The 21,102-nt window shown below is 40.7% G+C and overlaps 2 protein-coding genes and 1 pseudogene across 2 annotated transcripts; 2 read left to right on the top strand and 1 right to left on the bottom strand.

Moving 5' to 3' along the window:
* The first annotated feature begins 5,393 nt into the window (after positions 1-5,393).
* LOC149096948 (uncharacterized) lies at positions 5,394-12,218 on the top strand. Its single transcript, XM_089280528.1, has 4 exons — positions 5,394-5,588; positions 10,015-10,110; positions 11,482-11,646; positions 11,859-12,218. Exons 1-4 carry the CDS (start codon positions 5,418-5,420, stop codon positions 12,033-12,035), a joined length of 609 nt encoding a protein of 202 aa, XP_089136654.1. The 5' UTR covers positions 5,394-5,417; the 3' UTR covers positions 12,036-12,218.
* LOC110051988 (uncharacterized) lies at positions 7,385-8,618 on the bottom strand (annotated as a pseudogene).
* A 3,330-nt stretch (positions 12,219-15,548) lies between the features above and the next one.
* On the top strand, positions 15,549-20,347 carry LOC149096947 (uncharacterized). Its single transcript, XM_089278849.1, has 4 exons — positions 15,549-15,900; positions 16,453-16,545; positions 18,566-18,730; positions 20,038-20,347. The coding sequence occupies exons 1-4, from the start codon at positions 15,736-15,738 to the stop codon at positions 20,206-20,208; spliced, it is 594 nt and encodes a 197-aa protein (XP_089134975.1). The 5' UTR covers positions 15,549-15,735; the 3' UTR covers positions 20,209-20,347.
* The last annotated feature ends 755 nt before the right edge of the window (positions 20,348-21,102 follow it).

Below are 21,102 nucleotides of genomic sequence, written 5' to 3'. Positions count from 1 at the left end.
AAATAGGGATGGTATCTGTTTTGAGTTTCAAACAGTACATTGTTTTTGTTATTTGTTTGGCAAACAAAAAAAATAACTTTTTATTCTCAAGGTTTGAACAGCCAATCGATCTTGAAGATTAAAAAAACAAATGAAAAGTTACCTCTGGAAATAGATGGTCTTTTAACACGATAATAGCACAATTAGCTTGAGTAATTTGCAACATACAGGACAATGAATTTCTAATAGTGTTCTCCAGTAAAGTTTGAATTAATTTTGTTTCTTTGTTGTTTAATTACAGTGCTGTGAAGTTTCAACCATAGTTTCATTGCCACCTTAAAAATATCACTTTTTACTACATCAACTGACTTTGTAACATATATAACCACAGTATCGCATGGTACTGATTGTTAATCTTGATCAATCAAACGATTGTTTTGCTTTTAAAGTCAAGGTTCAATACATTTAATTTGAATCAAAACGATTATGGATTTCTTTCGACGCAGGGTCAAACAAATCATTCAAGAAACCTAGTACGAATTGGACGACCGCTCGAGGTTCGTATCGTGCGATAATTTTACAAAACAATCAGTACCATTTGAAAACTGCTAAAATGGTGGCTGAAGTTAACTTGACGACTTAATTTTCAAGTAATCTGCCCAACTGTCCCTTCTCTCAGGTTTAAATTTGGCAAAGCAGACAATCGGTGAATAAATACGATATAAATCTGATAAAATCAAGAGAGAAGCTTTTCTTTCAAATTATCCGCACCAACTGTCCTATTTCTCAAGTTTAAATTTGGCAAAACAGGAAATCAATCAACAAATCGCCCGATTTTTTTTTTTTAAATCAACAGTGAAGTTTGTCTTTTGCAACTTATGACCGGGTTAGCCACCACTTTTACTTAAGTAATAATTTCAACATTCTTATCTTTGTAGCCTTTCCTCCTGATTCAGTGATTCCAATTTGTCGTCTTGATTTCTTTTCTCTCTTATGTCCTCCATGGATTGAAGTTTTCCTGAAAATAGAAACGACGAATTCATTGTTAGTAAATACTCGGCTTTTAATAACATTTCTCGCTCGTTTAGCGTACAACAGCAAATGTGTTTGACTGCGAAGGTCACAATGTTACAAATACACTTTTTGTCTAGGCCAAAAATTCATTATTTATTGTTGACTTTGTAACACAATTCCAAAAGTTAAGTTCCAGAAAACCTTGCAAAGGACTCGCGAAATGTGATCAAAACACAAATGCAACAGCACAGGGTGCGTTGTAAGTTTTGCACATGTTGAAGGCTTTTGGCAAACATTACAAAGCGATAGACCTCAAATTTTTGTCAGTATTTATGAAATTTCCATCTTTATTTCGAGCATTGCTCAAGTGCCCAATAATCTTCTCAAATCATTAGCGAACGAAACAAAAGATGCTTCTTTGCTGTTGAATATGGACCCGAAGCGACGCCTCGAAAGTGTGCGTGTTGACCAACTTCGGTACAACTTTTGTTCTTTTCTATATATTTATCTGAAATATAGCATTTGCAAACGCAATGCTTACCTTAGGCTGTATTGCGTAAAGACTTCATGTTTCCTTTGAGTCCTTCTTCATCCACCAAGCATCTTCTTCAAGAGAAGAAACTGTTCCTCGCACAAACGACACGTCTTCACACATTCAAGACCTGTTCGGTTTGAAGCACATGGCGCAGATTGCATGAATATGGATTAGAAACTCAAACCAATCGCTGACTAATACTCTCAAATGTGGCGCAGATTTTGCTAAAACGCTTTTTTAACCAGCGAATCGTAAACAACTGTAAAACAAAAGCTTTCGCATATGCTAACTACCTTGTTTGTTTGAGTTCTTTTTGTGTTTTTTGCATGCAGTAATGAGCAAAAGGGTCAAATAAATAAAGGTATTTTGGTGAAAATGTTGTGTTGTTGGTGTATACCAGTACAAAAAGACAGAATCTAAAAAAATGGGAGACAGAAATAATTATAATATAAATGCAACTTTGTGACATAATAAATGAATTATGCATTTTTAAAATGATGCGCGCCCTTTACGTGAGCGCAAGACTGCTTCGCACCGTTTGTCTCTCTCAGCGCCAATTTTCGCGCAATTTGACGGAGACAGAATTGTTTTCTAATTCTACAACTTTGCGCGCAGGAGTCTTCTATCTGCTCTTTTACGCGCAATTATTCTGTCCCCTGAAAAAAACTTTTGGGTGATAAGCTGAACTGAATAAACTTGATGGATGAAAAAAAATTACAGAAAAAACGCGCGCAGTATGGACGGGTCGTCAAAGAATGAAATGACAAAGTTATTCCAACTTACCTTAATAATAGCGCCTATTTTTTACAAACCCTTCTAGACCCCTTCAATTATTTTCTTGAAATGACTTTTACTTTTTGACGCCTCTAAACGCAGTGAATTCAGGAGATAACGAACAAAACCGCACAACAAATGAAATCCCGCCATATCAAATACCGCTACTACAGCGCTGAAAGGAAACGATTGGAAAACGCTACGTTTTGGTCATTTTTTAAAAAGTACAAGAAAAAGTAAAAACGACAAAAAAAAAATTACAGTTAACAATTATAGTCATCGTGTTCTTAAGGGCTTGAACCCACTACCTCTTGATTGGGAAGTAAATGCGATCACATTGCGCCATATCAACAGTTACGTAAGTACGAGCTAAAATTTCAAATTAAGATAAATGCTCTCCATATTATTGCGTGGCATTCAGTTTCTGTCAGAAATTACTAGTCACTAATCATAACTTTGAAGCGTGATCCTAACACTAATAGTAAGCCTGAGTGCTGGAACGTCGGTCCAACTTTCGTCAACACCCAACCTTGGTTGAGATCTATTCTATCCCAGTGCCTCCATGGGATCCTAGTGGCTCGACCGCTACACTGTTGCCATCAGTCGCCCGTCGCCTCTCTGTCCTCTCGTTCTTTCTCATTTCGATACGAGCGTTTACCGTACTCTCCCGGTGTGTTTCATCGGTTCCCCCTTCACTATTAAATTAACAAGCACACAACCTTGACTAATTCCTAACATTAGCAGTTAGCCACCCTGACATAACAGTCAACCCCCCCCCCCTTCTCGTATGGGTTCCCAGTGGCTTGAATTTGCATTCGCTGCTCCTCTATGCGCTCGTTTTTCCGTGAATACTCGCACGTTTTGAGTGCATTCCTGAACTCTCTCACGGAGAATTTCCGTGCTTTCGCTCTCGCATTTCCTGCGTGTTCCCCTGTTCCTTCTTCACCTAATCTATTAACCCCACCCTAACCCCACAATAAGACCTAACGTGCCTTTCCGATACTTTCGTAACCCTGAACCAACAACCAATCCCGAAGCCCGTTCCATTCGACCAAAAATTCCGAACGTTTTAAATGGTGCTGAAATTTCCTTGGATAGTTTTCATTAAATTCTTAAATTGTTGAATTTCCGAAATGAGAGCCATTCAAATAACAATTCCAGAGTATAATAAAGAAATCCAAATGGAATGGAAATTCCCTATAAGAAATTCCCGAAAATTGACCTCGCGAGGTCGTTTTCTTTTCAAGAAATTCTGGAAAATGCTGTTCCATTCGCCACTGGAAATTTCTTGAAAATCTAACCAGGGGCGCTTTCCAATCGACCAATGATTTCGGTTTGCATTTTTGGAAATTTTCAGTGGCGAATGGAACAACAGCAGGTTCCCCAGGTACCCGGTTCCTCAGTTCCTCGGTCTTAGCTACCTCCTGGGTTCTCAGGTCCTCGGTTTCCAGTTACTGGGTTCCCAGTTCCTCAGTTCCTGGGCGCCCGGTTCCTTGGGTATTCGCTGAAGATTCCCCCGTGAGCCTCCTTCTCCCTTGCACCTTTCTTTTCTCTCGATTTCCCGTTGTTTGAAAAACTGGGGAATTTTTGTTCGAATGGAAGGCGTAAACTGTTGGTTCATAATGGTTGGCTTTGCTTTAAGATCCTGTTCAATCTTGTGGCTGACAAATACAGGCTGAATAATGGAACGAATCTTCTGGCTCAAAATCATTGGGTTGATCAATGAGTTAAAGAGGCAAACATCGCGAACAGAATCTGATCTTTCCCCCAACAAGCGATGGAGCAACAGGCTGATCTGATGCCTTCATGTCGGGCAAAGGCAGAATTTATTAATTTGCGCAGGGATAAGTCGAGAGAAAAAAACATTCAAGTAATGACTTTTATTCTGAGAAAAAGGACCCGTTAGAAGAAAGCAGAAATGCGCGATCAAGCATAGTCTTAACAAGGAGTAAGGGGAAAACAATTCACCTTCTTACTCAGGACTTTTAAGGAGAGTTGATCTCGAAGTAAGGCGTTTGACGAGGAAAACGACGCGAACGGGACCTGATCAAACCGCGACAAGAGATGAAAGAACAAGTTGATCTGATGCTTTCAAGGCAGTACAGCGAGTGAAGGCAGAATTAATTATAAGTTATTTGTTCGGGTAGTTAAGTCGAGAAAACATAATTTCAAGCCATCACATTCCTCTGAGAAAATGGACCAGTTAGAAGAAAGCAGAAATGCGCTATCAAGCATTAGTTCATAATATATAGATCGCATTACATCATCATATGTGCTAGTGGAAGTATTTAACAGGATAATAGAGGAGTGAAAAGCTCATTTAAACCGCATCTAGCCACCAAAAGCAGTATTTGCAACAAAAAGGTTTCTGAAGAAGTGTGTCCTCTGACTGAACATGAAAACTACACTATCAGGTCAGTGGAAAGGCCTTATCGGAACTGTTTTAAGCTTTGAGGTTATGTTTTGGTTTGGTGATATTCTAGGATACATTGTTAGAGGGATTAAATGATACAAACGCTTGTTTAATTTATCTTTTTGTGCTAGGTTAGCGCTTTAAGGTTTCGCCATTGTTCGTTTGCTGGTTGGTTGAAGGCTAAACCTTTTTCTTTATTCTCAACAAACATTATTACATGAAATTTTCGCGACACGTTTATTTTGCGACTTAAATTTCGCGATTTCGCGAAAATTTTGTATTTAACTTCGCATTTTTGAGTAACGCAATTTATTTCCTTGGCAATGTTACTTAAACATGTTCTTGAATTTGCTAAACCGACTTTATCAAAGGTGCAATAACGTCAAAATTAACAAAAACACAACGGCGGGACATGTTAACAGTAACATAATGCGAGTCACTTAATTTTCGTTATGTAATGTTCGCGACACTTATTACACTGTTATTATTCCCTTCACTTCGATTTCGCGACTTTTTTTAAATCGCGAAATTCGCGAAAATTTCATGTAATAAGTTAAGACTCCTAGTAAGGCGATTTAATTGGCCAGTGCAACTCTACAAACTAATTTTCAAAGTTATGGCTCAATGTCTCTCCTTACAAAAACGTTAACTCTCATTTTTATCCTAATAGGTTACTCGCAGTTCGTGGTTTTGCTAGGCATCATGTCGGTTCTGCTGAAGCTTCTTGGCAGCTCTATGGCGTCCTCAACCCAAACCAGCACTGGCCAGGCCGATAGAAGGAGTTCTCTTCCTTCAAAGTCTGTCATTGCAAGCTTCGCATATTCCAATGTTATTCAAATGCAAAAACTTGTCGGCAAAATTCAGGCAGAGTTTGTGAGTAGAAAATGAACAAAGTTATTGAGTTTTAATTCGATAACTGGCTTATATTTAGTAACATTTTAAAACAACGATTCTCCTCAGTGGTTTGTATGTGTTTAGTAAGCTATGAGAATTTGGATTTGGGTACGTGAAAAAAATTGTATGGCCAGGTGGATTGCCATCTTTACTCTTCCAATTTGTCTGTAAGAAGAAATTGAATGTAAGTTGTAGATATATATAAAGGTTCATCATGAGTCGTTACTATTCCATTACTTTAGAAAGGAAAAACGTAATAAGCCTGCGCGAGTTTTAGCTGCGCACCAGTCCCCAAGGCTGAACAAATGGCGGGAATTCCGTCGATCGTGTAAAAAAAGCTACCAACTTTATATGCTTTCCCGGTAAGCAGCAACATTTTAACGTCACTATTTATGTGCGTCCTTCCAAATCGAAGATGACCATGACATCACTTGTTGGGTTACTAGGTGCGATGTGTCCGGAGGTGGCTAATGAGGCCGATCTGGGCGTGGAATCCTCTCCCACAGGTTGGACACGTGGGTAGGCGTGAAATGCTGTAGGCATGCTACTCTGGCCTTGCGCGTCACTCGCTTCTTCTCTGCTATGGTGGTTGTACGTTCTTCAGCTGACCGAGCTCCAATGGTAATAACGCTGCGCCAGGTGCGAGGGGGGAAGGGGGGTGTGAGAGGCAAGGTCCACCCATGAATCTGTCCCAATAGAGAGGTCCTTCATAGAGACCTTCAGGGTATCTTTGAAGCGCTTACGTTACCCTCCGACAGAGCGCTTGCTTTGGCAGAGCTCACCATAGAGTAGCTCCTTTGGGATGCGGTTGTCAGGCATGCGGGTGATGTGGCCTGCCCATCTGACTTGGGCCTTGCGCATGATGAAGATGATAATTGTGGAGTTAGCTCGTCGGAGGACGTCTGTGTCCGACATCAATGTTTGGTGAGTGACTGAGGGTGCTGCCGAGGTATGTAAAGTTCTTAAGTGCTTGGGGGTACTTTCCTTCACTGTGATGCATGGGTCCTGGTGTGGGTTGCCAGGGGCAGGCTGGAACATCACTTCAGTCTTCACGATACTGATGGTAAGACCGAAGCTTTCACTGGCTGTAGAGAGCTTGTCCACCTTCCACTGCATCTCTTGCTCAGTGTTGACGTTGAGTGCGCAGTCGTCCGCGAAGGGAAGGTCTCTGATAACAGTTTTCTTGACCTTTGTGATAGCCTGCAGACGCCTGGGGTTGAACAATTTCCCATCAAACCTGTACCAGATCTTGATGCCGGCATCACAGTCTCTGAATGCATCGGTAAGGATGACCGAAAACATCATGCTGAACGATGCCGTAGCAAGCACGCAACCTTGTTTGACGCCGTTGGTTACGGGGAAATAATCCGTTGGTTCGCCACCGTCAAGGACATGGGCAGTCATGCCCTCGTGGAACTGGCAGACGATAGCAATAAACTATCGGGGCAGTGGACCTACTCTGCTGACTGTGTCGAAGGCCTTGATCAAGTCCACGAAAGTGGTATAAAGATCGCGGTGCTGCTCCATGCACTTTCATTCATTCATTCATTCATTCATTCATTCATTCATTCATTCATTCATTCATTCGTTCGTTCGTTCGTTCGTTCGTTCGTTCATTCATTCATTCAATCATTCAATCATTCATTCTGTATTCTGTTTATTTGCATTTTTACCCGATATAGTAATTATTTATAAATATTTAATGTATGGCGAAGTGACCTCTAGAAACCACCAGGCTTTTAGTTGAGGCCACCTCGTTCGTAACCATACGGTTACATAGCTAGTGCTACAGTGTGCGGCTTTGCCAGTTCACTTCTCCTCAAGCTGGCGGGCAGTACATATCATGTCCACTGTTCCTCGACCTGCGCGAGAGCCGCACTGACTCTCAGGGAGGAGGCCCTGCTCCAGATTGTGTAGGAAGCGGTTCAGCAGCATGGGAGCCAAGACCTTACCGGCAATGGACAGGAGAGAGATTCCGCGGTGGTTGTCGGAAGACTGACGGTTCCCTTTGCGTTTGTAGATGTGGACAATTGTGGCATCCCTGAAGTCCTGAGGGGTGCTCTTTTTCCCACACGGACTGGAAGAGACTGGTGAGCCGGTCACGAAGGGATAGGTCACTTGCTTTGTACATTTCGGCAGGGATGGCGTCCGATACTGGGGCTTTCCTAGTGGACATTTGCCTGATAGCTTTCTCGATCTCTTCAGCTGCAGGGTGAGTGTTTATTTCAAGGTTGACAGGCATCTGTGGGAGGCGAGCTATTGCAGCGTCATTGATTGTTGAGGGACGGTTGAGAACAGTGTCGAAGTGCTCTGCCCATCTTTCCAGAATCTGCTCCTTCTCGGTGAGCAGGATTGTCCTTTCGGATTCAAGAACGGGAGACCTGGAGCCTGGGGCCCATAGACAGCGCTCAGAGCATCGTAGAACCTTTTGCTGCCATTCCTATCTGCATAGCCCTAGATCTCGTATGCCTTAGCGCTGAATCAAGCCTCTTGCATGTTGCGGAGCTTGGTCTGAAAGATGCTACAGATGTTTGTGAATGCGGCCTTTTTTGAAGGGCAGAACGGGTCACTCTGGTGAGCTAGGAGTCGGCGTTTTTCTTCCAGCAATTCCTGGATCTCGACATCATTTTCGTCGAACGAGTCCTAGTTTCCTCTTTCTGGTGGCAGGAACAGAACCTCGAGGGTGGCAGAGTGAACCATGTCCCTGAAGGATGCCCAGACCTCTTTGATGTTTTCATGGTTATTGACGGCGTCAGAACATTTGTTGACAAAGGCTGATTGGAACTCTTGGGCAGTAGCTGGGTTCTTCAGTTTGGTAACTTTGAGTCTCTTGATGACATTCTGCCTTTAGGCATTCTCTTTGGCTGGATGTGGAGTTGAGTTTAGAGATAATGTAGCGGTGGTCTGTCCAACAGTCGGCACCACACATGGCCTTGGTCAGCTGCACGTCCAGCCTGTCTCTTGGCTGAGATAATCGATGAGATGCCAGTGCTTTGAGCAGGGGTGCATAATCTCGCCAAAGTTTGCCGTTTAACCGCAACCAAAGTCAACACGCACTAGACTATACAGAAAATCATCCACGAGGTCTTGTTGAAATCGCCAAGGAGAATAAACTTTTCTGGCAGTGGAACAGCCAACATGTGGGCTTCGAGTTCTTCGTAAAACTTGTCCTTGGTCTCCTCGGGGTTGGTCATTGTGGGGGTGTAGGCGCTAATCAGTGTAGCGGCCTTGCCGTTCACGAGCAGAAGCTGCATTTTCATCAGGCGGTCATTACGATCCTCGGAGATGCTTGCAAGCTTCTTGACAACGAGGTATTTGATGGCAGAGCCAACACTCACCTCGCGTCGCTCTCAACGTTACGTCCACTCCAAAAGAAAGTGTAGTCACCGCCAGTCTCAGAGAGTTGGCCTTTATCCGGAAGACGCGTTTCGCTGAGTGCTGCAATGTCGACCTTGTAGCGAGCCAGTTCTCTGGCCACGAGAGCCATCCTTCTGGCTGGTCTATTTACTCGGGTGTTGTCAAGCAGAGTTCTGGTGTTCCAAGAAGCCAAGACGAGTGAAATATTTCTCGGTTTCCTTGCATTTCGACCGCTGGCCAGGGTTGTGTGAAGCAGGCTCTGTTTAGGGCACCTTTCCTGGCCCCGTGCTCATGCTACGGAGGCTGACAGAGCGATCCTGAAGATGACTGCTCGGTCGCTCAGGTGGCTGCTGAACTCAACTGTTCCCTATGGCCTGTGTCTAGGCTCACGACTACAGCTTCCAGTGGGTCCACATCTGCTAGCTACTTCGACATCATCCCCTCAGTTCTTGAGGGGATGATGTCATGACTTGCGCGAGACTTGGATTTGAGTAAGGTGGACAGCTGGTGTATTGTTTTCGTGGGGAACCAATTTTTTTCGGACAAAATCAACCTAAAAACGACTCCCGAAACCTTTTTCCAGCGGTGTACGAGAAATATCGGTGCGAAGACACCTTTTTTCAACAAACCCTCTTTACATGTTGCATCCATATAAGCAACCAACTAAATATCTAAGCACGTGAGCTTCTCAGTAGGTAGGAGGAGACTGGCTTTCTTAACAGTGAAACGCCGAAAAAAATTCATGCTTGCTCAAGGGCGACATCGTCACGTACCTTAGTGCAGTCCGCCGCTCTTTCCAGCCATTAATATTGCGAACCATTGCAGCTTGCATTATTACCTGATCCTGCAAGTAGGGGAATGCAAAGTACCTTTTTCCGCTCTGAATTCTATCACGTCAACGGTATTTCTTGTTTGAATTCTGGCAATTTGAACTTGCTGCTGAAGACTGAAAATGGCAGAGAAAGTTTCAATTCATTCGTTCACATAGTACAAACAATGTACTATGTCATTACACTCACGCGTCTGTTGGCTTTTCTTGTCTGTGTAGGCCAAAGATCGTCTAGGAGATCCATATTACGCTGATTATAATCACAGAATTGCAGGGCTACCTCGCCCACCATGGAACGGGCTAGATAAGTTGTCGGTAAGTTTCAAAAGACTTTTTACACTCATTGTCTTATGCAGGTTACTAAGTTTGAAGAAGTTCAAAGCCATTTAAATAGTAAAATATATCTAGGTCGACTTTAAGAAAAGTAAAGATTAATTAGGGCCTCTTAATTTACAGTGATCGAAAGAATGCCATCTTTATTATATGGGACCATAAAGAATGCAAACTGAAACAACACATGAAATATTGATACTGCAAACTTTAAGTAGCCAACTGACACCTTCGTTGTTTCTTGTTGCTTCTTGTACTGGCTCAAAGGGGTAATATTTAGCTCGTATTGACCGAGCAGGAGGCCTGTATGGGAGAATCTTGACCGAGGTCGTGAGCACAGACCGAACGCAACGAGGTCTGCACACACGACCGGAGTCAAGACTCTCCCATTCAGACCAAGTAAGCTCGGTTAATAAGATGTTTATAATATGGCAAAAAAGAAAAAATTTAATTCTTTTAATGTAACTGGTTTGTACTAGCTGAGATGTTGCTTCCGACCAGCGATGAGCTGCACTTAAATCTGCCAAAATTTGCTCGTCCGCTTTACTTTTTTTCCAATCAGGCTTTTCAGCTCGTCGAAAAATTATGGCGAAGAAACTAGCCAATATTTTTGTATTATGCCAGTCTAGATGGGAAAATCTAGACCGCGGTCAAAATCTATTTCAGCCAATCAAATTAGTGAATTCACTAGTCTCCAATCTTTGTGAGACACAGCCATATAATAAGAACCAATACCAATCTGTCTGTGGCTAAATGACTTAAGTTTCTAATTGAAATTGTGACTGAAATGTTTTCGATTCTTCACTGATTGTTTCAAACTGTCATCAGATCTGAGTATAATACAGGTAAATGCAGCAAAGCACCTTTGTGTCCAATGTTTAATTAGATGTAAGGCGCTACCTAACAGCTGAAGTAAAATCAGCCATGTCCCACACAAATTTGGATGAAAATGCAAATTACAGTGCGTAAGGAAACAAGGAAGCACTTTTTGGAATTACAGGAACTCTGATATTGTTCATGGCAGTAAAACACTTTTCAAAAAACCCTTTCAACCTGCCACCTCATTAAGCGGCCGCGGCCACCTTTTGGTCGTCCCTTTCCAGCAACCTTCCAAAATTTAACTCACTAAGTTTGGCTTTCTTTTGGAAAAGACGATGAAAAATAAGAGTCCGGGATATAATTCAAACACACGTTTATTGTGATTGTCTTGACGTGATTCTATGTTCACTAAGCAATTAACCCAGTTTAATATTTACACGTACATGAACCCCTATTAAGCGGCCACCTCCCATTTCCCAGAGGATGGTTGCTTAATAGCGGCTCGATTATAATTTTTTCTCGTTTTCCTAATTTCAGGAGCAGGTCTTTCTAGACAAGATTGCAAAAGAACTTTACATCTTCAAGAAATTCATTGCCGAAGTGAAAACTCTTGAATCTCAGAAAAAGAACAGCCAATATGTGGTCGAGATGGAACGTATTGATGGTCAAATTAATCGCGTGATCGGCAACGTTAATGATATGGTAAGTGCGATGGAAAAATTGTAAGTAAAGGCCGAAGTTTATAATGCTAAGTTCTGGTACAGTATTCTTTGTCAGTCGCAATTGATTCTTTTTCTCGATCGTATTCAGCAAAATTTTTATCAACTACCTGTAGGCTTTTTTTTAATGATTTGGAAAACGATTTTTTAAAACGTAAATTTCATTAGTTAATGAATTACTTTCTCTTCAAACAGCAAGCTCGCCTTGGCTATGCACTAACACAGATACCCAGTTCTCCCCTGCCCACCCGGAGGCCGTTTGCAACTCAGAAGAAACAGAACGAGTGGGAGCTGGGCGTACTTAAAGGCTTCTTATGGTGGCACAGTCCTGTCTACATGGCATTTTATCAGGAGGCCGGACTAGGCCAATAATTTCGATTATTATTTTCGTACATTATCACGTATCAATGAACTGCTTTATCGTAGAGTTCAAAGCTCGTTCAAGGTTAACATTGGATTAGACTGTAATCCATAACTTCCCAAACTGAATTGTAAGAATATACCACTATGTCAGCGGAATAAAACAAAGTCTGTTATTGCAAACTCATAAATAAACTGGAAGAATACATTTTTTATATACAAGGGAACCCCGTGAATCCGGTCACCAACGGGCCACAAAAAATCGGGCCGTATTGACGGGTGGTCGCATTAAAGGGGTTCTTTAAGTAAGAAAATGACTGACTGAGCTTTTGTTCGGGACAGAATAATTCCCCCTATTGAATGTGCCTGCAGGGAATCATATGCATGGTAGTTGTATTCATCATCTTGGACTGGATATTTATTTTGATGAATACAGCTACCATGATTCCCTGCAGGCGCGTCTCACAGAAGGAATTGGTCATTCTGTAGTTTGCAGACTCCACATCCCCGCTCTTGCCTGTAGTTCCTAGGACTCAATATTTCGCCGCGGTCAATCGTTTCAGGTCACGTGGTTCGGGGCGAAAAGTACGGTCTGGGGAAAAATCCGAAAATTAAGACAAGGAGACAAAGACAAGTCAAATCGTCCAGGCTCTGGACTTTGCACTCAGATCACAAAGCAGCGACACAATTACTATTTCATCATGACAAGCGCTGTTAGAACTGCACTCTGAGAAACACACAGACATTTCACCAGAGTTCTAACGTAAAATTCTTACAGGGGCGAAATATTCTTCCAATTTTCGGTTCAAAAGAATCGTAACTAAATTAAAACATTTCGTAGTTTACCCGAATTTTTAGGTCAAAACCTGTTAGCATTCGCAGCCTGATACAATTGGCTGCTTAGGCTTTCAGTTGAGGTGCATGTCAATCAAAAAAGTTTGTGTGACGAGCATAATAATAGTTCTAACCGTAAGTTGCATTGTAAGGAAGTTGATCTTCTGTTCCAAACTGCAGCAAACTTGCTAAAAGCACAGTTTCCCATTCCTGCGAGGTGCAGTAATCAGCATCTTTTTCGACTGAGGTATTTGGAGAGTTATTTGAGTTATTTGAAGTTGTCCGGATAGCAATGTTGATCGAGTAAATGAACCCCTTCGGTTTCCTGCTCTACATAAAAAGTTTCGAAAGACCAGGAATTGAAATCCCTGAAGCTCAACCAGATATCAACATCAAGCATTCTGCTGATCCTAACACATGTGCAGTCTGTTTTTGTCTAGGTTACTCCGGGCCGTTCGTCTCGGATTCGTCACCGAAATCCATTGATCGTGAAGGCTTGGGAGAAAGCCGTACTGAAACTAGGCAAACCCGCTCTACCTAGCACCAAAATGCAGAGCGAGGGCTCTGAAAACGTCACAGGCTGGTTTCGAAGGTCGCACTCATACTTAATCTTATACTCGTTGTCCAATCTAAAAGTCAATAACGTTGTTAAACCAATTTGACGAATTAAATTGTTAAATAGGCCTAATCACGGTTTCTACGCCATCTTGACGGGTAGTCAAAGCGGTCCGGAAGTTACAGTGTTTGTAAGCGTTTCTTTAAGAAAATCCAAGATTGGATTCTTAAATCCGAAAGAGTCCGAAAACGAATTTTCTTTACGAAACAGATCAATTCAAGATCTCTCGGATCGTGGTGCGTCAAAGGAACCGAAGAATCCACTTCCAGAGTGGATTCTTTATGTGATTTCTTTGTCCGAGTTTTCCTTTGCATTTCCTCTGCAAGATAACCAGTCCATATTTTTCCTCGATTTTGAAGTTTCGTAGTTAAGCTGGCTAAAAACAGTTTCCAGCACTTTCCAAGACTTAGATTTTATGGGTCATTATAACATTTCTTTATCAAATGATGCTACAATCATGGTATCAAAAAACTGCCCAATCATTGGTGAACACCTCGTTATCATTTTCGTGGATATATCCATACATCTTTTTTATTTTCGTACTTAACGTTTAGTCAATGAACCGCTTTATCGTAGAACTCAATGCTCGTTGTTAACGTTGGACTAGATTATAGACCTTGACTTCCCAAACCTAATTTCGAAAACGAGCGCGGTGTTTCTCCTTTGTTTCTATTTATGGCAAAAGTTGATCATTGCCTTACTGCAAGGCAAGTCTTAAAAAAAAACCTGTACGTGGAACTATCTTGAGCGCGAACTTCCTTAAACATTTCTACAGCCGATGATCGTTGCAATGGGGATGGAAAATACTTTATCCATTTTCTAGTGTGGAGGGAAAACCTTTGTTACGTTTTCATATTTATCCGGTTTAGTGTGGACCCGGCCTCAGTTCTTTTGGTTTTGACAATGAAAACCACTAAAAATTAGTATCGATTCCAAGAAACCTTTCAAGGAAGAAAACAGTGTTAAACGTAAACAGCGCTACTTGATCGAGACTTATCCTGCATTGGTTCTGAAAACAGTTACGAAGTCTGGAGCCCATTTGAGATGCTTTCTTCAGTCACAAACTCTGACTAAAAGTTTTGCACAAACATAAATTCTTTCAAGTCAGTAAAATGAGCGAAGGCAGAATAACTTAATAGTCTTAATTCGCCCGGGGATTCTAGTCGAAAAGAAAAAAAAACTTTCAAGCAATCTTATTCTTCAGAGAATTGGACCAGTTAGAAAAAAGCAGAATTGTGCGATCAAGCATAGTCTTCAACAAACCGCGTTAGCTCAGCGCATTTAGAAATGCTTCCCGTAAAAGTATTTATTTTCAGCTTGTTTCAATTTCCCTTCTAAATCCTCTTTACTTGACTTTAAAAGAAAGCTGATCGCGAAATAAGGTCTTTGACGAGGAGAACAGCGCGAACGGCAGCTGATCAAACCGCAACAAGCAATGAAAAAAACAGGTTGATCTGATGCTTTCAAGGCAGTAAATCAAGTGAAGGCAGAATTAAGTAATTTGTGCGGGTAGTTAAGTCGAGAGAACATAATTTCAAACCATCACATAGTTTCTGAAAATGGACCAGTTAGAAGAAAGCAGAAATGCGCGATCAAACATTAGTTCATCATATTTAGATCGCATTAGATCATCATATTTAGCAACATGTCTCGTGGCTCGTTCAAAGAAGGAGAAAGATCATTCAAACCGGATCTAGTTTCTAATAGCATTATTTGGAACAAATCAAGCGCGTTTGAACAACTGTGCCCTGTAAACATGAAAACCACAATACCAGGTCAGTGGATAAGACTGTTTTAGGGCTTTCATTTAGATTATGTTTTAGTTTGGTGACAGTCGTCTAGAATACTTTGTCAGAGGGAATCTACAAACTAAATATTTATTTAGCTTGATAAGCTGTTGGGTCCGCGTTAACGAAGACAACGTTGATGTCAAACGTTTATCCACATATTAACCTAAGTAAGCTCCGTGCCACCTGGCTGTTTCATCAGTTTAATTTCTTCTCTTTGAAACAACCTAAGCTTTAAAGTATCATTATATTAATGTGATCATCGTTTTAGTTTATCTTGTGGCTTAGCTTCAAGGGCTCGCTTGATCGCTCGTTGTTTGAAGGCTAACCCTTCTCCTCGTGGTAATTACTGAAACTAAACAAACTATCGTTCAAACTTGTAGCTAAATCTAAATGTTTCCCCTTTCAAAAAAAGTGTAACTCTCTCATTCTCATCGAAACAGGTTACTCACAGCTCGTGGTTTCTCTGGGCATCATGTCAATTTTGCTGATGCTTATTGGCAGCTCCATGGCGGCCTCAGCCCAAACCAGCACTGGACAGGCGTCTCCACCTCAGCCTTCAATGTCTGTCATTAAGAAATGGATATTTGCAAGTCTAATTCAACTCGAAGGAGCTGTCGCAAGAACTCAGGCAGACTTTGTAAGTTAAATATTAAGAAAATTATTGAACCTTAATTTATGTTGCTCTGAAGAAATCTTTTTTTCTGTCATGTTGGGGGGTGTTGCTTCCCATCGATTTCTTCTGAAAGGGTGCACTAGTAGTTTTTGCCTATATAACTTGCAAAAATATTCGGACGCTTTTAATTTCGGACAAAAAAGGTATCCGAAAATAAAATGGTCGTGAATTTTTACAGTGAGAGTAAAACTTTGCCGTAGCTCCAAAGCTTTTAGTTCCCTTTATGGAGCGAACTATGGTTGAGACTTTGCTTGAGATACGTAACGGCTTGATAGACTTGAGGGTGGAGTAAAACTGTCTTTTTCAGATGTTGTTTCAAAGTTTTTGGATAGAAATTTGACAGAAATGATATAAAGTGTTCAAACCCTAAACGTCCGAAACTTTCCTTTAACGTCCAAAATGTTTGCAAGTAATGTAATTTTACAAATTCAATAAACGCGTATCAGATTTCCTGACCGTATACTATACAGTATACTATATCATCGCTCATGCAGCTTGCTTGTCTTATCTGTATAGGCCAAAGATCGTCTGGGAGATGTTTATTACGCTAACTACGATCATCGAGTCCGAGGACTACCTGATCCAACATGGAATCTGTGTTCACTGTCGGTAAGTCCACACTACGTTGGAGGAATTTGAAAACGCAACAATCACCGGTCATTTTGGAGCTGGCGTTTTCAAATTCCACTGGTTTGAAAAGCGTTTGCGAAAAGCTAGGCCTAACCGTTGAAATAAACCTCTGTTTTCAAATTCCTCCGGCTAAGTGTGGACAGGGCATTAGAATACTTTGAAATCATTTCTTATTTACGCAGATTATTCAGTCGGCTCGCGAAGTTCAGATTCATTACAAAAAAATAATTTCTACGTACAGTTAGTAAAAGCTTTTAGAAAACAGTCCTAAGAAAACACGCGCGCTGATTGGTTAAAAATTGTGTTTCTATAACTTGATAGAAACACAGAACTAGCACGAGCTGTTGACGTAATGATGGCGCGAGCAAAGAGAACTTACGTTTCGATAATCAAAGTTAACAAGTTTTTTTCCTTTTTCTTCCACTTTTTCGTGGTGTTTTCTAAAAGAAATAGAAAACATGTTCTCCGTGTTACTATCGAGTTATAGAAACACTCGTGAAAGTTTGCGAGAACTCGAAAAAGTTGTGGAAACACTCGCCTGCGGCTCGTGTTCCCACAGCATTTCTCGTTCTCCTAACCTTCCACTCGTGTTTCTATTAAGCAATTAGATTATGAGCTCGAGATTTCTATCGCGTGATAGTTGACGAGGGCGCAGCCCGAGTCAGCTATCACGCATAGGAATCGTGAGCGAATAATTTAATTGTCTTAGTATAAATCTACTCGTCATTCAAAACTTTAATCTAAATCTTCTTTACAGACACTTCGAAAACACAAAGAAGCGGCCTCTAGCGCACGCTGCTACGCTACTCACTATCTATCGCAGAATAGATAGTGAGTAGCGTAGCCAATCAGAGAACGCCATTCGTGGTAGAACGCTAGTAGACTTATACTAAAACTCGATAGAAACACGGTACATGTTTTCTACTTCTTAAATGTTATTATAACATAGCGCGCACGCTAATCCTACCTTTATGTACGCACGGCCGTGCTCAATAAAATGACGTGTGCAGTTTCATTTCAGCTGCAAAATTTCCGTCGAATTTAGTGCGAGTTCCTTTTTGTTTAAGTTTCGGCAATATGAAGATTATTCTGAACAATTCAAACCCTACTTCGAGCCTTTGACTTTTGCCGAGCTAAGATGTTTACTTAAACTTGAGTATTTTGACTTTGTTTGTCTACATTTTCATCGAGTATTTTTGACTTTGGTTGCCTACATTTTCATTATAATTAAATCGAAGAAGCGAATCTTTCGCTGACAATTTTAGAAACCAGGTTAAGCGTTTCCGTTCAACTGATTGTGACCTGTTAGGATCCTAATGATCTTTGTTTTCCTTCACCGTGCATTGTGAGAACTTTGTAGTTAATCACAAATAAAACATGTTTTAGCGCCCAATACGTTGTCGCCATGTTGTAAAAGAACTGGTTCATGCTTTTAGCTGTGCGTATATCGAGTTATGTATGCACTTGGAAAGTTTGGAGAGCACTCAAGAAGCTGGAGTTGCTCTCGGCTATCGCCTCGAGCAACTCTTACGCTTCTTTCGCATCCATAACTCGATATACGCACGCTAAGCATGAAGCAATTCTTTAAAGTTCAAGGCTACATCTATTTGCTTTGATCGAAAGAACGCCGCTTTATTCAGTGTTGGCCTCTGAAAGGTCGAAACGTCGGGACAAAATCTATTTCTAATAAATTACTCATTAATAAATAAATTTTATAAGATATATTGTGTGACCGCGCGATGCGGTTCCAGTCGGCAAAGACCCACATTTCACTCTTACTAACCTGAAGTCTCCAGTAGCTCAGTGGTTAGAGCATCCGGCTGGATCACTGAGGGTCGTGGGTTCAAATCGCATCTGGAAAGCGGATCTTTTTACTAGTTGATGTACTTTCTACATTTAATAAATAAATTTGTTTATTTATTTTAGTATTTTGAGCAAATAGCACCTGGAGTGACAAGTTACGAGACCAATATATTTTTTCTTGTTTTCCCAATTTCAGGAGCAAAAGATTCTAAAGAAGATATCAGAAGAACTCTATACCATCAGGAAATTCATAAGGGCATTGAAAACTCACGAATCTCAGAACAAGAACAGCCAATTTTTGGGAAAATTCAGACAAATAGAAGATCGAACAAACGCCGTGCTCGGCTACATTGGCAGATTGGTGAGTGTGAAGGAAAAATGTATAATCAAATACTGAAGTTGACAATGCTAAACTTCAGGTAAAAATTTTACATGCCTGTCTCCTTTGAATTGTTTTCTGTATCGCATTCAGCGAAAATTTAACAACTTTCCTTCACCCTTTTTTTTAAAAATTCATTTGGAAAAATATATAGTTTTTTAAAAGTAGATTTCATTATTGAGAGACTAATTCACATCATTTGATGTCTCTTGTCATTATCTAATCGACTACAGTGAAACCTGTATTAAGCGGACACCCTTGCGACTCTCCTTAATTAGTGCTCGCTTAACACAGGGTGTCCGCTCAAAACAGGTTCTAATATTGTGCAATAACAGTTAATTATTAACCATTTTTAACACAGTGTGAGATCCAAGACTTCTCATAGCACAATGTCCAATCAGTCAATACGTCAATCTGGAATAATCACTTAGCTTTAAAAAGACATCGTTGAACGATGTTAAAGGAGTCTCGGTTGAACTTTTAGAGGCAAAATGCCCTTCAAGTGTCCGCTTATTGCAGGTTTTGTGCAACAAAATGGCTTAATACTGGTGTCCGCGTCCGCTTAAGGTCATTCCCCAGTATTGCATTGCGCATCCTTACTGCACATAATTTATGGCGTCATTAGCGCACGTTGGTGCAGGCGCACATTGAAAACATGGCAGATTTGCCTTGATATCGAGTTCTGTCAGTTCTGATTAATCAACTAATCATTAGCTTTGCGTGAGAAAAGAAAGACTGATCTGAATTCTATGTTTGAAAATTGAATAAATAAGAAAAATAGCAGCTGCACCGTAGTCTTTTCTATTTTGCAGTTTGATAGCCGTGGCAAGCAATTTGGGTCCAATATTTTAACAAGGACTCAGCGTTCTGTCAAAATCAAACTTAAAAAGTTTATTTGTCTCCGACACAAGTATTGACTGTAGTTTGAGGCGTGTTTTCATGAGTCTGGGCTCACATAGAGTTTACAATAACTTGGAATGCGTTCTTGTGATAAGCATTAAATAACGCTAAAATGGGACATGTTCAATGCCTTACTGCTCCTTAACGAGCATGGGCACCCCCCTTTTTTATTTTATAATTTAAGTTCTCATATGATAAATATTCATTGGACAAAGTTTAAACAAAAATCTATGTGCAGTTTTATTTCAGGGGAATTACCTTAACAGAGGTGTCCGCTGAATTCAAGTTTATTTTATAGTAAATGTGTGAAGAAATTTTAGTGACTCAAGCTTGTGTCCGCTTAATAGAGGGTGTCCGCTTAACCCAGGTTTTACTTTCTCCTCACACAGCAAACAGCCCTTCACTATACAGTAACACTAGAACCCAGCTCTCCCCTGCCCACCCGCTCGCCGGCTGCAACCCCAAAGAAACAGGACGAGTGGGAGCTGGGCGTACTGAAAGGTATCGCATGGTGGATCATTCCTGTCCGAGGTGAATTTAATCGACACACCAGCCGTTAACTGAATTGACGAAACTAATAGTGTCGATTATATTTTCGTACATGCTTTATCGTAGAGTTAACATTGGACTAGAAGATTGTAATCCTTGATTATGTCAGTGAAATAAAACATAGTTTGTTATTGTAAACTCATAAATAAACTTGAAGAGTATATTTCTTTATGTAGAAAAAATAATGACGACATTGAACCAATTTGACAAATTAAATTGTAAAGTTAATGAAGACTTCACCTGAAACAGGAAGTACTCCAGGTTGTTATTATTTCCAGAGCAATATTGACTAGAATTCATGCTGGATGTAACTGCAACCAGATAAAAAAAAATCGAAAAATCGAAAAATCGAAAATCGAATTTGCATTGCATTTCGCTAGTGAAGAGAACTAATTTAATTACAAAATCGTCGGGAAATAACATCTCTATATATGCATGTTGCCACCATTGATCGAATTTCTTTGGTTTTGACAATGAAAACCGCTTGTACCATTTGTATCGATTCCAATAAAACGTTTCAGCAAGAAGACAGTTAAACGTTAAGAACATTACTTGATCCTGCATTGGTGCTGAAATTAATTACAGCGTTTGCAGCAAGTTGAGAGTTTTTCTTCTCACAACCTCTCAAAAATGTTGGTTTGAACCTTTTTCAGTTTTCCATGAACTAACTATACGCACGAAAATCTCGTCAAATCCCAATAGTGCATTTCGCACACAAAACCCACCTGGATGACAGACTCATTTCATTCGAAGGTTCATGTAATGCTAAAAGCAAAGGCTAACACATGCTAGTACATGCCAAACACTGATTCCTTGGTAGATAATTGTAATCCACCCACAAAGTTGTCGTCCAAACTCTCAGAAGACGCAGAATTAGAAATGTCGAATTAAGGCCAATACATAAG

Source organism: Orbicella faveolata, unplaced genomic scaffold, assembly GCF_042242905.1.
Source record: "Orbicella faveolata isolate gen_17 unplaced genomic scaffold, um_ofav_v1 contig_47, whole genome shotgun sequence".
Taxonomy (NCBI): Eukaryota; Metazoa; Cnidaria; class Anthozoa; order Scleractinia; family Merulinidae; genus Orbicella; species Orbicella faveolata.
The sequence above is the reverse complement of the archived record's forward strand: the minus strand, read 5'-3'. Positions and strand labels throughout refer to the sequence as shown.

Bases quoted from the DNA above. Each gene is read 5' to 3' on its own strand.
- LOC149096948 (XM_089280528.1), top strand. From the start codon at position 5,418: ATGTCGGTTCTGCTGAAGCTTCTTGGCAGCTCTATGGCGTCCTCAACC. The intron at 5,589-10,014 runs GTGAGTAGAAAA...TTGTCTGTGTAG, and splicing joins GCAAAATTCAGGCAGAGTTT to GCCAAAGATCGTCTAGGAGA. The intron at 11,647-11,858 runs GTAAGTGCGATG...CTCTTCAAACAG, and splicing joins TCGGCAACGTTAATGATATG to CAAGCTCGCCTTGGCTATGC.
- LOC149096947 (XM_089278849.1), top strand. From the start codon at position 15,736: ATGTCAATTTTGCTGATGCTTATTGGCAGCTCCATGGCGGCCTCAGCC. The intron at 15,901-16,452 runs GTAAGTTAAATA...TTATCTGTATAG, and splicing joins CAAGAACTCAGGCAGACTTT to GCCAAAGATCGTCTGGGAGA. The intron at 18,731-20,037 runs GTGAGTGTGAAG...CTCCTCACACAG, and splicing joins TCGGCTACATTGGCAGATTG to CAAACAGCCCTTCACTATAC.